Source organism: Vitis vinifera, chromosome 18, assembly GCF_030704535.1.
Source record: "Vitis vinifera cultivar Pinot Noir 40024 chromosome 18, ASM3070453v1".
In the NCBI taxonomy this organism is placed as follows: Eukaryota; Viridiplantae; Streptophyta; class Magnoliopsida; order Vitales; family Vitaceae; genus Vitis; species Vitis vinifera.
The window spans coordinates 574,988-589,692 of record NC_081822.1 but is presented as its reverse complement, the minus strand read 5'-3'; the positions used below and the strand labels follow the sequence as shown (position 1 = coordinate 589,692).

Here is a 14,705-nt window from a genome sequence, read left to right as displayed (position 1 = left end):
TATGAGGTTATTTTTATAATGATGTTAATTAAGAATGAATAGACATTTCTTTATTCTTCTTACATCACGACTTAATTACTTAATTAAAATCAAATCGTTCATTCTTTTCAGAGTAATTCACCAACCTCAAAGACTTACACCTCATCCATCCATCATTGTGCCTTCCACCGTTGCCTCCCTTGTTCAGCCTCTCACTTCACAATCAAATCTTGTCCTTGTCGGTGCCTATGCCGGATGCCCAACTACCATTAAAGCTAATTTGGGACAATTATCTTTTATGACATATACAATTTTATAACTTATTTTTCGACAAACTCACATTCCATACTATTATTGGAATTGACAACCACCACCCATGAAGCATGATCAAAGTTAACCAACTTATATCTTCATCTCTGCTTCATACATTTCAAAGACAAACTTATAACACCTCATTCAAACAAATCAATTTTGTAATATCTATAAACACTACAAAAATGATTGTTAATAATACATTTGAAAATGATTTTATAAAACGTTTTTACTATTTTTTAACACTTAAATAATAAAAAATATTAAAAACGCTTTATAAAATTATCGTCAAACAAATTTTTAATTTATTTGTCTTATACCATATGATTTACAATCGAGTAACCATCTTATGTAAAAAACTTTACAATCATCTAATTGATCATAAAGTCTCGATGCAACCTATCTTGAACTTATTCCCATCATTACCAATTTCACAAGTTATCCAAAATCCAATTCCCAATCCCAAAATCCAAATATTTCTCATCCCTCCTGAGAATAAAGCGGTTTGATAACATTATGTTCGAAAATGGCCAAGCCCTCCAAATCACACAGTTGGTTCTACAACCCTTTCCCATTCTTTCCTCTTAACAATCTTTCTTTTTACAAAATATTCTTTGTATTTACTCCCTACAAAAGAATTTAATATCTATTTCTATCTTTTTTTTCCCATCACATAATGATTCAATTAAATTATTTTCCACCAGTTTTCGAGTGCAAGGGAGCTCTTGCTTCAAGAATTGAATAAAGATGGAATATATGATGGGTGAGAATTGTCTTTTAATATTTCAATTAGAAACACTTTTAAAGAAAATCATACATATAATTTTTAAAATATATATTGATTGTGTGTGTGTGTTTTTTTTAAATATGATCTATAATAATTCAAGCAAAGCTTTTTCTAGTTCTGAAGAAATTATTTCTGTATGGGAATATTTTAAATTTCTGAGTGCAATTTTGAATATTGAAAATGTTACATCAAATCAGATGGGATATGATGGTTTTGTTGATTCATCTGTAATGGAGCCCTACCAATTAAACTTTCCTGAGAATGAATCATCTATTTCTTACTTGGCCAACCTATTTTAAAATTAATTGAAAAAGAAAATAATGCTTTGGGAAGAAGGCTTTTGTAGGAACTTCAAAATTGCTTTCATTATGTAAATACAATAGGTGAAGGAGTGAAATTATCCATTAGCTCCAAAGGATTAACACATGTTATTCAAACATTAAAAAGAAAAAAAATCATTTTCCTTTGGTTTTTATTTTCTATTTTTTCTTAGCACTTTCTAGGTACCAAACATCCCATAGAAAATTGCCAACAATACTCCCAAAATGAAGTAATGTTTGTAATGAAAAAATTGATAAATCAGAACCAACTAAATAACTAGCTTTTCCACCAGTTCTCTCATGGTGAAGACTCATGTGTTTTTGAGGTGGGCTACTGAGAAATGGGTTCCAATGATGTATTGCTGAAGTGGGGGTTTTGGGTGGAAAGAAATTCATATACTTCTCTACATGATACACTCAACTGCTATAAACATGCTTGTATCTAAAGACTAGTAAAAAAACCAACCTTAAAGACTCAGTATTGAGGAAACAATTCATCCTACTTTACTTGAAAGCAACATGCATGGCAAAACAAAAGACTATATAAATGCACCCCATCTCTTCCCTTTCTTCATCCATTTATTCTTTGATATCCTACAAACCCTAATAGAAATGGCTCTCTCCCCATTTTCTAATTTTTTCCTTCTCTTCATTTCCATGGCTGTCTTTGCCTATTCAGCTTTTGCTAGAGATTTCTCAATTGTGGGCTATTCGCCAGATGATCTGACTTCCATGGATAAACTCACTGATCTCTTTGAGTCTTGGATGTCAAAACATGGAAAAAGTTATAGGAGTTTTGAAGAGAAGTTGCATAGATTTGAGGTGTTTCAGGATAATTTGAAGCACATTGATGAGACAAACAAGAAGGTGAGTAGCTACTGGCTTGGATTAAATGAGTTTGCAGACTTGAGCCATGAAGAATTCAAAAGGAAGTATTTGGGGTTGAAGATTGAGCTGCCTAAGAGAAGAGACTCCCCTGAAGAATTTAGCTATAAAGATGTTGCGGATTTGCCAAAGTCTGTGGACTGGAGAAAGAAAGGAGCTGTTGCTCACGTTAAGAACCAAGGAGCATGTGGTAAGTGCCCATACACTGCTTTAATGAACTTTGAATTTTGGATTTTATGTACATATAGACTTTGAAGCTTGTAGTCATAGCAGGTGGGTTTTACATAGGCCACATCCCAATTAAGAATTTAAGAAAGTTGGTGAGTCAACTATTTGAATGATGGTATATATGCAGGTAGTTGCTGGGCATTTTCCACAGTAGCTGCAGTTGAGGGCATAAACCAGATTGTGACTGGGAATTTGACTGCTCTGTCTGAGCAAGAGTTGATTGATTGCGACAAACCCTTCAACAATGGGTGCAATGGAGGTCTAATGGATTACGCCTTCGCCTTCATAATCTCTAATGGAGGGCTTCGCAAGGAAGAAGATTACCCTTATGTAATGGAGGAAGGCACGTGTGGTGAAAAGAAGGTAAATAAAGTCTCTACTCGGTCTTATACCATGGGGGACTTCATTATCCATTTATTAATCATAATTTTGTTCTATTTTTGTTCATCAGGAAGAATTGGAGGTAGTGACAATTAGCGGATACCATGATGTACCCGAGGACAACGAGCAGAGCTTCTTGAAGGCACTAGCAAACCAGCCTCTGAGTGTGGCAATTGAGGCTTCAAGCAGAGGCTTCCAATTCTACAGTGGGGTGAGCTTACTCTAAAACTCAACATGCCTGCCTGCAGCTATATGAATACCCATGATGCATTTGTATAACTCATATATATGAGGCACATTGGTTTAATTTGCAGGGTATTTTCAATGGGCATTGTGGGACTGAGCTAGATCATGGAGTGGCAGCTGTTGGATATGGCACATCCAAGGGAGTAGATTACATCACTGTGAAGAACTCCTGGGGATCCAAATGGGGAGAGAAAGGCTATATAAGGATGAAGAGAAACGTAGGGAAGCCTGAGGGGATCTGTGGAATCTACAAAATGGCTTCCTATCCTACTAAAAACAAGTGATAATTATTCAATGAAACCCTCCTCCAAGACTACAAGCAGGGCTTATCTTCCTTCTTTCAGTTTCCTTTTCCTTTCCTCTTCTGTGTGTAGATTCAAGTTTTCTACTGTCTTATGATTCCAATGGGAAAGCTAATAATATGACCTCTTCGGTTTAATCTATAAAGCAAGCTTATATATATTGCATTAAGAGACCATTCTAATATTTGTTTTAAGAAGACAGCTATAACACTCCTCTTCCACTAAAAATATGTCATCCTCATGTAAGAAAATCTGCTATTTCACAAATGATATCATGTTGCATCAATGCATGGATCACAAATACTTATACATTCGTGCTTAGTATGTACAAACCATAGAACAAACACTATGAGACACAGAGAGATGGGATGCAGTTGTTACTTGGATAAAGAAATGAATCCGCGATGAGTTTCGCTCTATGCAGCTGCTCCTTCATTAATTGATGAATGTGACTGCACACTGCAATTTGTGAAACACCTGAGGAGGACGTGGTCATTGCTTCCATCTTCATTCTCATTCTCAATCTCATTCTCCTCCAATGATCTTCCCTTGGTTTCACGGGTGAAAAAATAGGTTACCACCACTCCCATGAAACAGACCCCAGCCAGAATCACCAAAGAGTATCTCATCCCAATTGCTTTGGGATACCCTTTCTCTTTCTTATTGTGAGAAGCCCACAGGAAGCCCACAGACCCGATAATTGCCCCCACCTTTCCAGCAGCCCCAGAAATGCCATGACAGGTTGATCTGAATCTTGCAGGGAAAAGCTCAGCAGGAACTATGAATGTGGTTGTGTTTGGTCCAAAGTTGGCAAAGAAGAAGGTGAGGCCATAAAGGAGCATGAAACCAAATTTCTTGCCTTCATTCTCCATGCCTTCATCCCAGGTAGAGTAGTAAGGTATCCCAATTGCCAGTAAGCCAAGGCCCATGAAGAGGAACCCCATCATTTGAATTTTAACCCTTCCAATGCGATCAATGCAAGAGACAGTGGCCCAGTATCCGGGAATTGTTGAACAAACTGCAATGAGTGCTTGGACTCTAGCAACCTCAAAGGCCTCTGTATATGCATTCATGTCTTCCTTCTTTGAGAGGTACTCGTTGTATATCTGAGACTGGAAAAGATTACTGCTGTAGAAGACAACATCCACTAGAAACCAAGTAGTGGCGCAAGAGAAGAGATCTCGGCCATGGCGACGGAAGAATTCCTTGGAGAAGAGAGGATAAGAAGGTGGATTTGGTGGGATTTCGTACTCTTCTGCAATCTGACTCATTGAAACATCCAACACTTTCTCCATGTCCTTTGCTGCTTGAAGGACATTTTGTTCCACCAGAGCCGTGTACCTGTTGAATTGAAGGATTATAAAAACTTCAAAAAACAAAAACAAACTTCTTTTGGATCTAACTCTCCTCCAAATTGGTTAATCAGAATATCACTCTCAACTGCATCGATGAGCCAATTTACTGAACATTAGTATTAAAGACTTTCGTCTTCTCAGTTCCCTTATCAAGAATTTGAAATCATGGTTAAATATTATCTCTAATTCAATCTGAGAGAGATCATAAAATTTACATATACAATGGCATGTTTTCTGTAAATAATAGAAGAAATATGTTTTGGAAATTTTATTGAAAACATTTTTTTCTTTTGAGAATTTATTTTCAACATAAAGTGAACTTTTTAGAACAAATTTGAGGTATTTTCACTTTTTCTTTTTTATAAAGTATTCTGATAAATGGTTGAAAAAGTAGAAAATAGGAGAATAGGCATGAAATTTTGTTTTCATGGAGAATAAATCCAAAAAATTATACAAATTTTGTCCTTAAAAATAAGTGACAATTATTTTTAAAATTATTCTAAAAAACTAAGCATCTGATTAACAACATTTTTTGAAGAATAAAATTTCTTAAAAACATTCTTCCTATTTTCAATTGTTTCCTATAATAAATAGTATATGAGTATATTTATAAACAAATTTTTTAAATATAAATATATATATTTTAAAGGATAGAAAACTTCTAGAATTGTTTCAAAAAATATCAAGAAACAAACTCGGTTTTGAATTAGAATCTCTGTATTTCTTTATTACCGTTATTTTATTTTTTATATTTTTCCGCAATCAAGCCTCTTGAGCGTGAAGACTTAAAGATTCGATTGCGCGTGAAGATTTTATAAATGCAAATTGGCTCAATCAACGAACAAAAACAAAACAATCAAAACAAGGTTTTAAAATTGGGTTCATGGGATGTGCAAAATTAAAAAATTGGATCCAGTCAACGTCAAGCTGGCTCATGAATGGACTCCTTTGTATTTTTTCTTTTGAGAAAAGTCAACAGCTGGTAGGAAAATTTCATTGCATCGGACGGACAGAACCGAATGGGGGAAATCAAAACGCACCTGGCAGTTTCAGGCATCATCATACGCCAATAATACGTCATCGCAGCCGGAATTGCGCCGAACATCAGAATCAGCCGCCATACTAAGTCCGCCTCCTCCGGCGTGTGATTGTACTGTGCATTCGACGCAGCATTGAATATCGAACAAACCACCATCGTTACGGTCGAGCTGACGAGAATCCCAAAGCCCTGCATCGAGAAAACAGCGGCGATAAACGAGCCACGCGTCTTCTTGTTGGCGAACTCCGACATGATCGTCGCCGACAACGGATAATCACCGCCAATCCCGATGCCGAGCATGAACCTGAAGAATCCCAAAGTCCCCAACACGCAGTTCCGAGTCCTGCAGATGGAGAAGCCGCATCCGATGGAGCTCAGCACCATGAGCATCAATGAGAGCCCGTATACGCGCCGCCTCCCGATCTGATCACCGAGGCGGCCGAAGACGAGCTGACCAATCACAGTCCCCAGCAGCGCCAGCCCTACCAAGAGGGAGACCACAAAAGCTGGGGTTTCGTATTGCTTCTCAAGGTTTGGCTCATCCTCGTAGTAGATCCGTCCGATCAGTTTCATGATGGGAGGAATACAGAAGAGGTCGTAGGCGTCGGTAAAGAGACCCATGCCGGCGATGATGATGGCCTTGAAGTGGTAATACTGGGTTTTAGCAGTGTCAAGGGCAGAAAGGACTTTTAACGCCATTGCTGAAGAAGAAGAAAAAGAAAGAAGGGAGAGGATTCAATACTCTTTCAGCTGCTGGAAAGTGGGTATCATTAAATATATAGTAGTAGTCTGGGATGAAGAAGACATGGAGGAGGATTGAGGCAGGGAGGACTTTGACTACGGCGGAGTCAATGATTCCATGGGGATGCGCATCCAGTCGTTTGATGTTCTTGGGCTTGCCTCCGACTCTTCTTCCAAGCTTTTTCCTAGTCTTTTGTGACGTTTTGTCGCATGTTTCGTCATGGGTTTCTGCTTCTTCTTCCTCACAGAGGTGTGTTTTGCGTTTTTTTTTTTTTCAAATGGAATTTTTTAAATTTTGCGGCAACGCACTTGTGACACAGCACAGCCCACGTCATCCCGCCTAAGTGAATTGGCCTTTTTGCCAACGTTGGAGAAGATAAGGGCTTGTTTGGTAGCGTTGTTTTGATAAACAGTCACACGTTGTTTCGGGAATAAATTTCAGTTCGTGACCACACATGGAAGCAGTGTTTATTCCATGTCAGCATTGTGAGGAAATGATGAATACCTATGGTTGGGCGTATTCTCTGAATAGGAAACCACTCTCAAGAACCGTTTCCAAACAGATGCCAAGGATTGTTTGAAAATCTTGTCTTAAAAAACTGTTTTAAGAATAAATTTTCTATAAAAACTTATTCAATTAAATTATATATGCTTCAAAGAAATATGTACTTTTTATATTTTCAAATAAATTATTTTTTTCAATTTATTCTTCATAAAAGCATTGTTTTCTTTTTTCCACTTATTTTTCGTCCAAAAATCGTACGGTTATATATCATGTTGAAGTTTTTAATCTCTTCCCATGTTTCTAATTGTTTTTTCAAAATACTTTCAAAAAATATCTCAAAAATGTTAAATTATTGTAAAATAATTATCCAATTTTGAAAAACTGTTTTTAATTAAAAATTTATTAAACATACTTTTTCAAATTTAAAAACCATTTTGCAAACCAAGTAATGAAAAACTGTTTTTAAAAATACTTTTGAACATCTCCTAAAACTCTGAAAGGTGAATATAAGTTTTAAAAAGATTTAACCAAAAAAAATATATCAATTTTTTTATTGTGAAACATGATTTTGGTAAATTTTTTAAAATGGAAGAGGCCTAAGCAATTAAATTTCTTTTTAAAAAATAAAAAATAAAAATCAAGACTACTTGCTTTTCACAAAACCATTTTATCAACGCATTTCATTTGCTTATATAATTCTAAGGGGGTGTTGAAAGCTATCTCAACAAGACCCAAGAAATAGAGGCGTTCCGTGTGGACCCCTTGCAATTGCAGTCGTCTTGGGTCAGAATAAAACAAAACTGATTTTCCACCCAGCCCTGGAAAATTAATGCTGATGCTTGTGGCTCTGCTTTTTTTTTTAATAAAAAAAAAGAGTTGAAAATTCACTTTCGAAATAGAAGAATCACTTGATGCAAAAACACTTTCCAAAGACTTTCCAAATCCAATATTAGAACGAGAGTGCGTTTTGAGAACAATTTTTGAAAGTGTTTTTATCATTAAAAAGTATTTTTAACATTTAAATGATAAAAAATTTTAAAAATACTTCTTATAATCAATACCAAATGAATTCTAAATTGAACATATCAATAATTTTAGAAAGCATGTCTAATCTAACCCATCTACCAGTTGGGAATTTGAACAAAAACACTCTCAATCCCTGAACAGGAGGAGAAGCCACGTCTGCAAATTTAGCAATTGACTCAACACTATCGGAAAGATCTGTGTGGTCAATCTACCTAACCTAAACTTCTTGCCCAAAAAATTTATATTATTTTAGGCTTAGGTCTGATAGATGATGAGAATGCTCAAAGAAACTGAACAAAGTCAACGGTAGATACATTTTCAAATACCTGCCTTTATGCCATTAATGGACCAGACGGATCATCATCATAAGCACTCTTGATAAATAGTTTCCAAGGTAAAGAGACGGCTTGGGGGTTTCCTCAGTGTTGTCATCTCGGATTGGTTGATAGTTTCCGAAGTGAAGGCATTCTTGAAAGAGCATCAGTGTTGATGCTGCAGTAGCCCAAAATCAAGAAACTATCAAAGAAAACAGAGAAGGAAACAAACTCAGACAACTTTTGAATGGAGATTCAACAGAACTAAATTTTGATTTCATGAGTTCATATACATGATTTCAGCACTCCTTTCAATTGTACCTCAAAATATGAGCTTTTACAGTTTACTCATCTATGTATTTACAGGCATGCTGCGTTCCCGGTAGGATGGCTGTGCTGGCGTATCAGAATAACCAGGTTTCATGACCACAACCTCAAAGATGCCATCATACCTTAGTTTACAAGTGAACATTCTAGGGTCAACACGTCCAGGCAGTTTAAGAGACAAAGCAAATGGTCCAGGAGGATATAGCTGCTGGACCTTCATCTTCGGCACCTGTGATGGAATCTCATATCTGATCATACCTTGTATATCAACAGTGCCATCTTTACTAATACTAAATGAACCTGCCATAGTAAAGACCATCAACTCATCAACCTCTATTTTCATTACTATTTAAAGCGAAATTTTGAACTTTTGACAATTCATCATCGTGACCTTTTTTCTACATTCATAGCTAACTGTCAGAAAATCATTTACTTCAAAGAACTAAAAAAGAAAAAGAAGCACAGTTGACAAGATTTTGAATTCGTTAGGTATTGCCACCAAAACACCTCTTTCTTGTTTCTTTACCTGTTTTTCAGAAGGAAGCCAAATAGCAAAAACAGGTTAAAAAATGTCAGTTCCCATTAAAAAATTTCCATGGATCGGTTACCAGGAAAAGGCAGGCAGGGAAGGAATTTCAAACAAAGGAAATTATGGATGAAAAATTATGTTCAGAACCAGGTAAGGGGTAAATTGCTCCAACCAACAAATTTTCTGCAGAGTATTTGACATTTATGAGGAACAATAGCAACTAAATTACCTATATTACCTTCTGCCAGGGTGGGAAAAATAGCACCTTGACAACATTTCTGCTAAACTATTGCTTGTACAGGAAACAGGGACAAGAAAAGATGCCCTGGAGTCTGAGAAAGTCGTGATGGGCTTGGTGCTTGTGTTTATAAACAAGCATAGATGGACAATAAGTCCATATGCATGATTATATATGCTGCATTTAAATACTTGGAGCTCAATACATATGGTATCTGTATCACCAGATAGCTTCCAGAGACCTTGAATAGGATGCTGATTTGGGGTGAGATAACATTATTTGATAAACAAAACACTGCCTGAATTCCGAAGACAAAATACAGGCAGTGTTCCAAAGACAAAATACTATCCCTCTTTAAACCATGTCCTGGAAATTTTGGGCTTTTCAAAATTTTGATACCATCTTGCAACGGGTGCTATGTCTATTAAAAATGGTTAACTCCTAAAATCTAAGCAAATTGAATATCATTATAACCAAATTTTAAGCATAAATGAAGAAGACAATAGGTCCACGATTCAAATCCAGGAACACAGACCTGTGTTCAAATTTATCCCTAAGCTCAAATACTATATGCAGACAAAAGGTTTTTGGAAATGTACCCTCATCCCTCATGGCTCCAGGCATGGCAACTCTCAGGAAATATCCACCTTCACTCTCACCAATGTCGACACCACCAAAAGCTGGTCCACTGGATCGTTCCTTTGCGCTTCCGGAAGCATTAACAGCTGGGTTTGTGTGTGAAGGGCTTCTATGTTCTTCCATTGTCAAGATCCACCTATTAGATTTACATGGCATAAGAGATGGACAAAACACCTAGTTAGAGGTAGCCATACCCTGGATAATATGCATACAATTGAGGAGAAACTTCAGATTCAAAGCAATTTTAGAATTTTGTATAAATTGAAAATTACAATGGGTTGTGCTTTTAGTAACTCACAAGATTCAAACTTCCTTCCCCAAATATCTCACAGTTTTGGTAACTTCCTTTCAGCTGATTGGCACAGAAAAGAAAAGGGATGAGAACAAACAAATTTGAGCTAACAAACAGAATAAAAGAATGCACAAGAGTTCATTTTATAAAATAAAAAAAAAACGTGCAAAATAGACCCTACATACAAAAAAGAAACTAGGTTATATTAATGTCATGTGAATTGATGCCAACGTCTACATATGGGGAAACAAATAGAGAAGAACACATGTATTGCCACACTGAATTAAAGAGACAGGTGACCAATTTTACAAAGACATAGCATGGATAAAAGAGGTGAATACAGGTATTATATCCAAACATTGAATACTACAGTATTAATGGATTACTGAAGAAAATGTAACAGTTTAAAACATAGATTCATCATAAAATCCACAAGATAAACTCTCCAAACTTTTAACTAGTGTTGACAGATGCTATTGTGCCAACGTTTTCTTTTAAGTGATCAACTAATATATCCAAAATGAAACTATCATCATATACAAGTATCATTATAGTGGTAAAGACTACTGGCATCAATCCATTCATACATCATATTCAATGTTCTATCCATATAAAAAATGTAAAAAAATAAAAAAAAGAAAACCAACATATAACACCTTGCCTCAAAAGTTTCCGCCCATCATTATCTTTTGGTCAACATTCAAGCAATCTAGGTAACAAATCCTTCTCTTGAATTACACCTTCTTGATATTCAATGGGACTATAGTTACATTTAAGCTTCAAACTTCCACCTGTGCCTCTAAAAACACATGTACAACCTCTCTATGTAGAACCATTCCATCCCTTGTTGGCCTTAACATTGACCATTTTCAATCTTAAAGTACATTTAAGCCATACTATAGTATGATATTTTTAAGGAAAAAATTTTTGGTGTGACCAAAAAGAGCCCAGTGATCTGGTATCCAGTTTGTTGTTGGATTTGGGATTCTGCATCAATATGATATTTCAGCATTTAGAAAAAAAAAAGGTAGTATGTACAGAACAACAAAAAACTTCAAACAGGATAGTTGCAGTTCTTATCCTTGGAATGCAGAAAATTACATACTTTTTATGGTACAGAACTTAGTACTTTTTTTTATCAGCAAAAGAAATAAGCACAAAACTAAATACAACATTAAGAAATCTAATATGATATCAATAAATTTTAATTAATATGGCACAGACCTTAAAATAGTATTGACAAATCTTTGCTATTAAACCACTGCTATCACTGTGTATTTACAAAGTGTTGATGGATCATCCAGAGGTAAACAAAGGACCGTGGCTATGGATGCCATTTACTCTTGAAAATCTACGAAAGATCAAAACAACTGGAGATCATAAATATGTTTATTCATCTACCACAGTCCATCAGTTCTTGCAGTATGCTAGCGATGCATGGGCATTTAACCTTCATGCTAATGACACCATGAAACAAGAGATGAAAATCGGAAAGAGAGACGAAGAAGTAGAGAATAATTTGAGTTCATACAGCATAACTTAGTTTAAAATTTGTTAATTAAACAGAAAGAGGGTATCAAAATAGTTAATATGAAGCCAACAATCAGCCTCAACAAGACAATTAGAAAAGGGAAGAAAGGAAGCAGGGAAAGTACACAAACAGTTTCACATTCATATGCAAGTCAATATTTCCATCAAAAGATCACTGCCCTAAAAATGAAAGGAAAAAAATAAAAAATAAGAACAAATGAACAGTGATACGACTTGAGAAATGACTATCAATTGATAATTGCAATTTCAGCATCAGAGTAAAAAAAAAAGCATTTATTACAATCCTAAAATTCATTATAATAATTGAATTTAAAACATTCCAACAAACTCCTTAGTTTGAGTCAAGTATTAATTAGTTTTACGAAGTTCTTTCTGCTCGAACCACAGAAGATAAGTTTATTAACTTCTATTCCCAATTGACAAACAAGGAAAGTTTAAAGAGAGAGAAAAAAAAAATTATGACATAAATGTCACTCTTGCTATATTAGGAAGAACATTAAACCATCATCCTCAGGACTGATTGCATCCGATAAATATTGGTGAACCATGATTTTCAAGCCAATCGGTACCAAGAGTTTGCAGCCATATTTCATGCTTAAAAAGTCATGGGCCTGGAAGAAAACGACAAAGATGATGAAAAAGCCAAGACAGAGCAAAAGGGAGGTGCTGAAGTATAAGATGTATGCTTCCATAATGTTCATGATGACATCCACCATTAGTTACGGTTCAAAAGCTTCCACTACATGCAAAAACTGAAGAAGGCATAGCGAAAAATATCCAGGCCTAACCATTACTTAAAAATGATTCATCTATAGAATCTTTCAGTCGTTTCAGCCTAAATCCTAACTCAAAAATTCCAGTTGAAGCTACACCTGCTACACTCCACAAAAATTCAGAATAATCAGAAGTAGGATAAAAACATTGAACAAATAATTTCTTAATTTCTGCTATAACCACATATTCAAGAATGCACTGAAATAAATGGCAAAGACCATGACAAGCATATGAAGGTCTATTTGTATAAAAGGCACAGTACTATTGCTATATGGCTTCCATTAGACGACAAGTATAAAAGTATCTACTCTCATTTGCATAGAAATAACAAATAACACCATAAGAAAACAACATCAAAACCGATATCTTCAAAATCGGAATCCACAAGAATTTTATATGAAAATAAATTTGCAAATTCCTTTTTCATTTTTACTAGACTGAATGATCGGAAGCTATTCGGATCAAAATGTAACCCTAACACTCCATCTCATCCCTAGCACTCCATCACATCCGTGGGAATCAAAGAAAAACACTGGATCTCACAAAATCCGTTTCACCTAACTCCAACTGCCATGAGGCTATTTATCAGCAACCAAACAGACTGTTCGGGACTATAATCGAAGCATCTATGACCTGTCATAAGGCCATTACTCGGAAACCAAACAGACTGTTTGGGACGGACGATAATCGAAGCATCAGCATATCGTTGAAAACAAAATTCAAAGATTAGATGAATGGTGGATCACCTGAAAATGACAATCCACTGTAAAATGGGGTATTGAATCAGACTCTGCTTCACTGTATCGTATTTGCTTGTGAATGAAGTAAACGAGGTTTAAATAGGGAAACCCTAGTGGAGAGTTCGTTATCCTCTTCTATGGACAGGGAGGATAGGACCTCCATATGCCGTTGTAGGATTTTCAATCTTAAATATTATTGTTGTTTCCCATCAGTTTTTTATTTGTTTTGGGAGGGGATAATGTAAATTAATTAAATTTGAAATTTAAATTTTTATGAATGTAAGATAAATTCAAAATAATTAAATTTCTATTTGATACCAAGATTGAAACAAAAACACAAATCACTAATTTATTGTGGATGGATTTTATTTTTAAGAATTATATTTTAAAAATAATATTATTAGAAATAGGATTAAAGTAGTATTTATTTTTGATTGAATGAAAAAAATTAAAATATTTAATTTTTTTATCTGATCAAAGGTAATTTATTGATATCAATCAATATAATTAAATTGAATTTATCGATAATAAATTTACTTAATTGGTATAAACACCACTTTAACTTTAATCAATTTACAAATTTTAATTGTAAAAAAATGAACATATTTCAAAATTTTATGGATTTTAGACATAGGTTGTTCATATAAAACTCTCAATGAACCTTTATCTCACACTTTGTTAATATGATTCACATTTTGAAAAAAAAGAAAAAAAAACATATTATATATGCTTTCTCTCAAGGGTAATAAAAATGCATATTTTTATTTAATTAAAATATATTAATTATCTTAATATTTAATATAAAAAATATTTCTGAAATTCAGTTCCAAAACATAAAATCCAATTTCAATAATTACTACTACTATTAAATGCATAAACTAACAGTTACCCCAAGTAGGATTTTATAGGACGTAAAACTTCATCTACGACGACAACTGAGGGTATTTTGTTTATGCTCCAATCATACCATATCACATATGTATTTTTAAGTTTTATAGTTTATATTTTAATTTCATTTGTTTATACTTTTATATCTCGATTCTATTTAACTCAAATTTCTTCATATGTATTCAATAGTCCAGATTTGAATTTTGATAAAAATACTGAGTGTTAGAATATGATATGCATTATGATCTCAATCCTAACCATTTAAGCTTTTATGAAAATTAAAGCATGGTTTCAATAGAAATTATTT

At 34.7% G+C, this 14,705-nt stretch overlaps 3 protein-coding genes across 13 annotated transcripts; 1 reads left to right on the top strand and 2 right to left on the bottom strand.

Annotated features, from left to right (window-relative positions):
- Positions 1 to 1,966: 1,966 nt before the first annotated feature.
- LOC100251307 (cysteine protease XCP1) lies at positions 1,967 to 3,577 on the top strand. The gene is made up of 4 exons (XM_002273207.5): positions 1,967 to 2,473; positions 2,639 to 2,874; positions 2,963 to 3,103; positions 3,207 to 3,577. The coding sequence occupies exons 1-4, from the start codon at positions 2,011 to 2,013 to the stop codon at positions 3,420 to 3,422; spliced, it is 1,056 nt and encodes a 351-aa protein (XP_002273243.2). The 5' UTR covers positions 1,967 to 2,010; the 3' UTR covers positions 3,423 to 3,577.
- Positions 3,578 to 3,656: 79 nt separating this feature from the next.
- On the bottom strand, positions 3,657 to 7,022 carry LOC100251317 (probable inorganic phosphate transporter 1-9). The gene is made up of 2 exons (XM_002274894.4): positions 5,836 to 7,022; positions 3,657 to 4,781 (listed from the first exon to the last, which is right to left on the bottom strand). Exons 1-2 carry the CDS (start codon positions 6,531 to 6,533, stop codon positions 3,857 to 3,859), a joined length of 1,623 nt encoding a protein of 540 aa, XP_002274930.1. The 5' UTR covers positions 6,534 to 7,022; the 3' UTR covers positions 3,657 to 3,856.
- Positions 7,023 to 8,172: 1,150 nt separating this feature from the next.
- On the bottom strand, positions 8,173 to 13,728 carry LOC100246177 (increased DNA methylation 3). Of its 11 annotated transcripts, none has more exons than XR_009464944.1 (6): positions 13,517 to 13,712; positions 11,670 to 12,607; positions 10,452 to 10,505; positions 10,114 to 10,289; positions 8,742 to 9,047; positions 8,173 to 8,622 (listed from the first exon to the last, which is right to left on the bottom strand). XR_009464944.1 is itself a non-coding variant. In XM_059734639.1 (5 exons), the coding sequence occupies exons 4-5, from the start codon at positions 10,274 to 10,276 to the stop codon at positions 8,773 to 8,775; spliced, it is 438 nt and encodes a 145-aa protein (XP_059590622.1). In that variant the 5' UTR covers positions 10,277 to 10,289; positions 10,452 to 10,505; positions 11,670 to 11,902; positions 13,517 to 13,714; the 3' UTR covers positions 8,662 to 8,772. The 11 variants fall into 11 exon arrangements, 4 of the variants coding, with proteins under 4 accessions (XP_059590622.1, XP_010663999.1, XP_059590623.1 ...); XR_009464945.1 differs by having other exon boundaries at positions 11,670 to 11,902; positions 13,517 to 13,705; XR_009464942.1 differs by having other exon boundaries at positions 11,670 to 11,796; positions 13,517 to 13,703.
- Between the last annotated feature and the right edge of the window lie 977 nt (positions 13,729 to 14,705).

Coding starts and splice junctions, on each gene's coding strand:
- LOC100251307 (XM_002273207.5), top strand. CDS start 2,011: ATGGCTCTCTCCCCATTTTCTAATTTTTTCCTTCTCTTCATTTCCATG. Junction 2,474..2,638: donor TAAGAACCAAGGAGCATGTG/GTAAGTGCCCAT, acceptor GTATATATGCAG/GTAGTTGCTGGGCATTTTCC. Junction 2,875..2,962: donor GCACGTGTGGTGAAAAGAAG/GTAAATAAAGTC, acceptor TTTGTTCATCAG/GAAGAATTGGAGGTAGTGAC.
- LOC100251317 (XM_002274894.4), bottom strand. CDS start 6,533: ATGGCGTTAAAAGTCCTTTCTGCCCTTGACACTGCTAAAACCCAGTAT. Junction 4,782..5,835: donor ATGATGCCTGAAACTGCCAG/GTGCGTTTTGAT, acceptor TCAATTCAACAG/GTACACGGCTCTGGTGGAAC.
- LOC100246177 (XM_002275083.4), bottom strand. CDS start 10,276: ATGGAAGAACATAGAAGCCCTTCACACACAAACCCAGCTGTTAATGCT. Junction 9,048..10,113: donor TGGAGCCATGAGGGATGAGG/GTACATTTCCAA, acceptor TTACTATGGCAG/GTTCATTTAGTATTAGTAAA.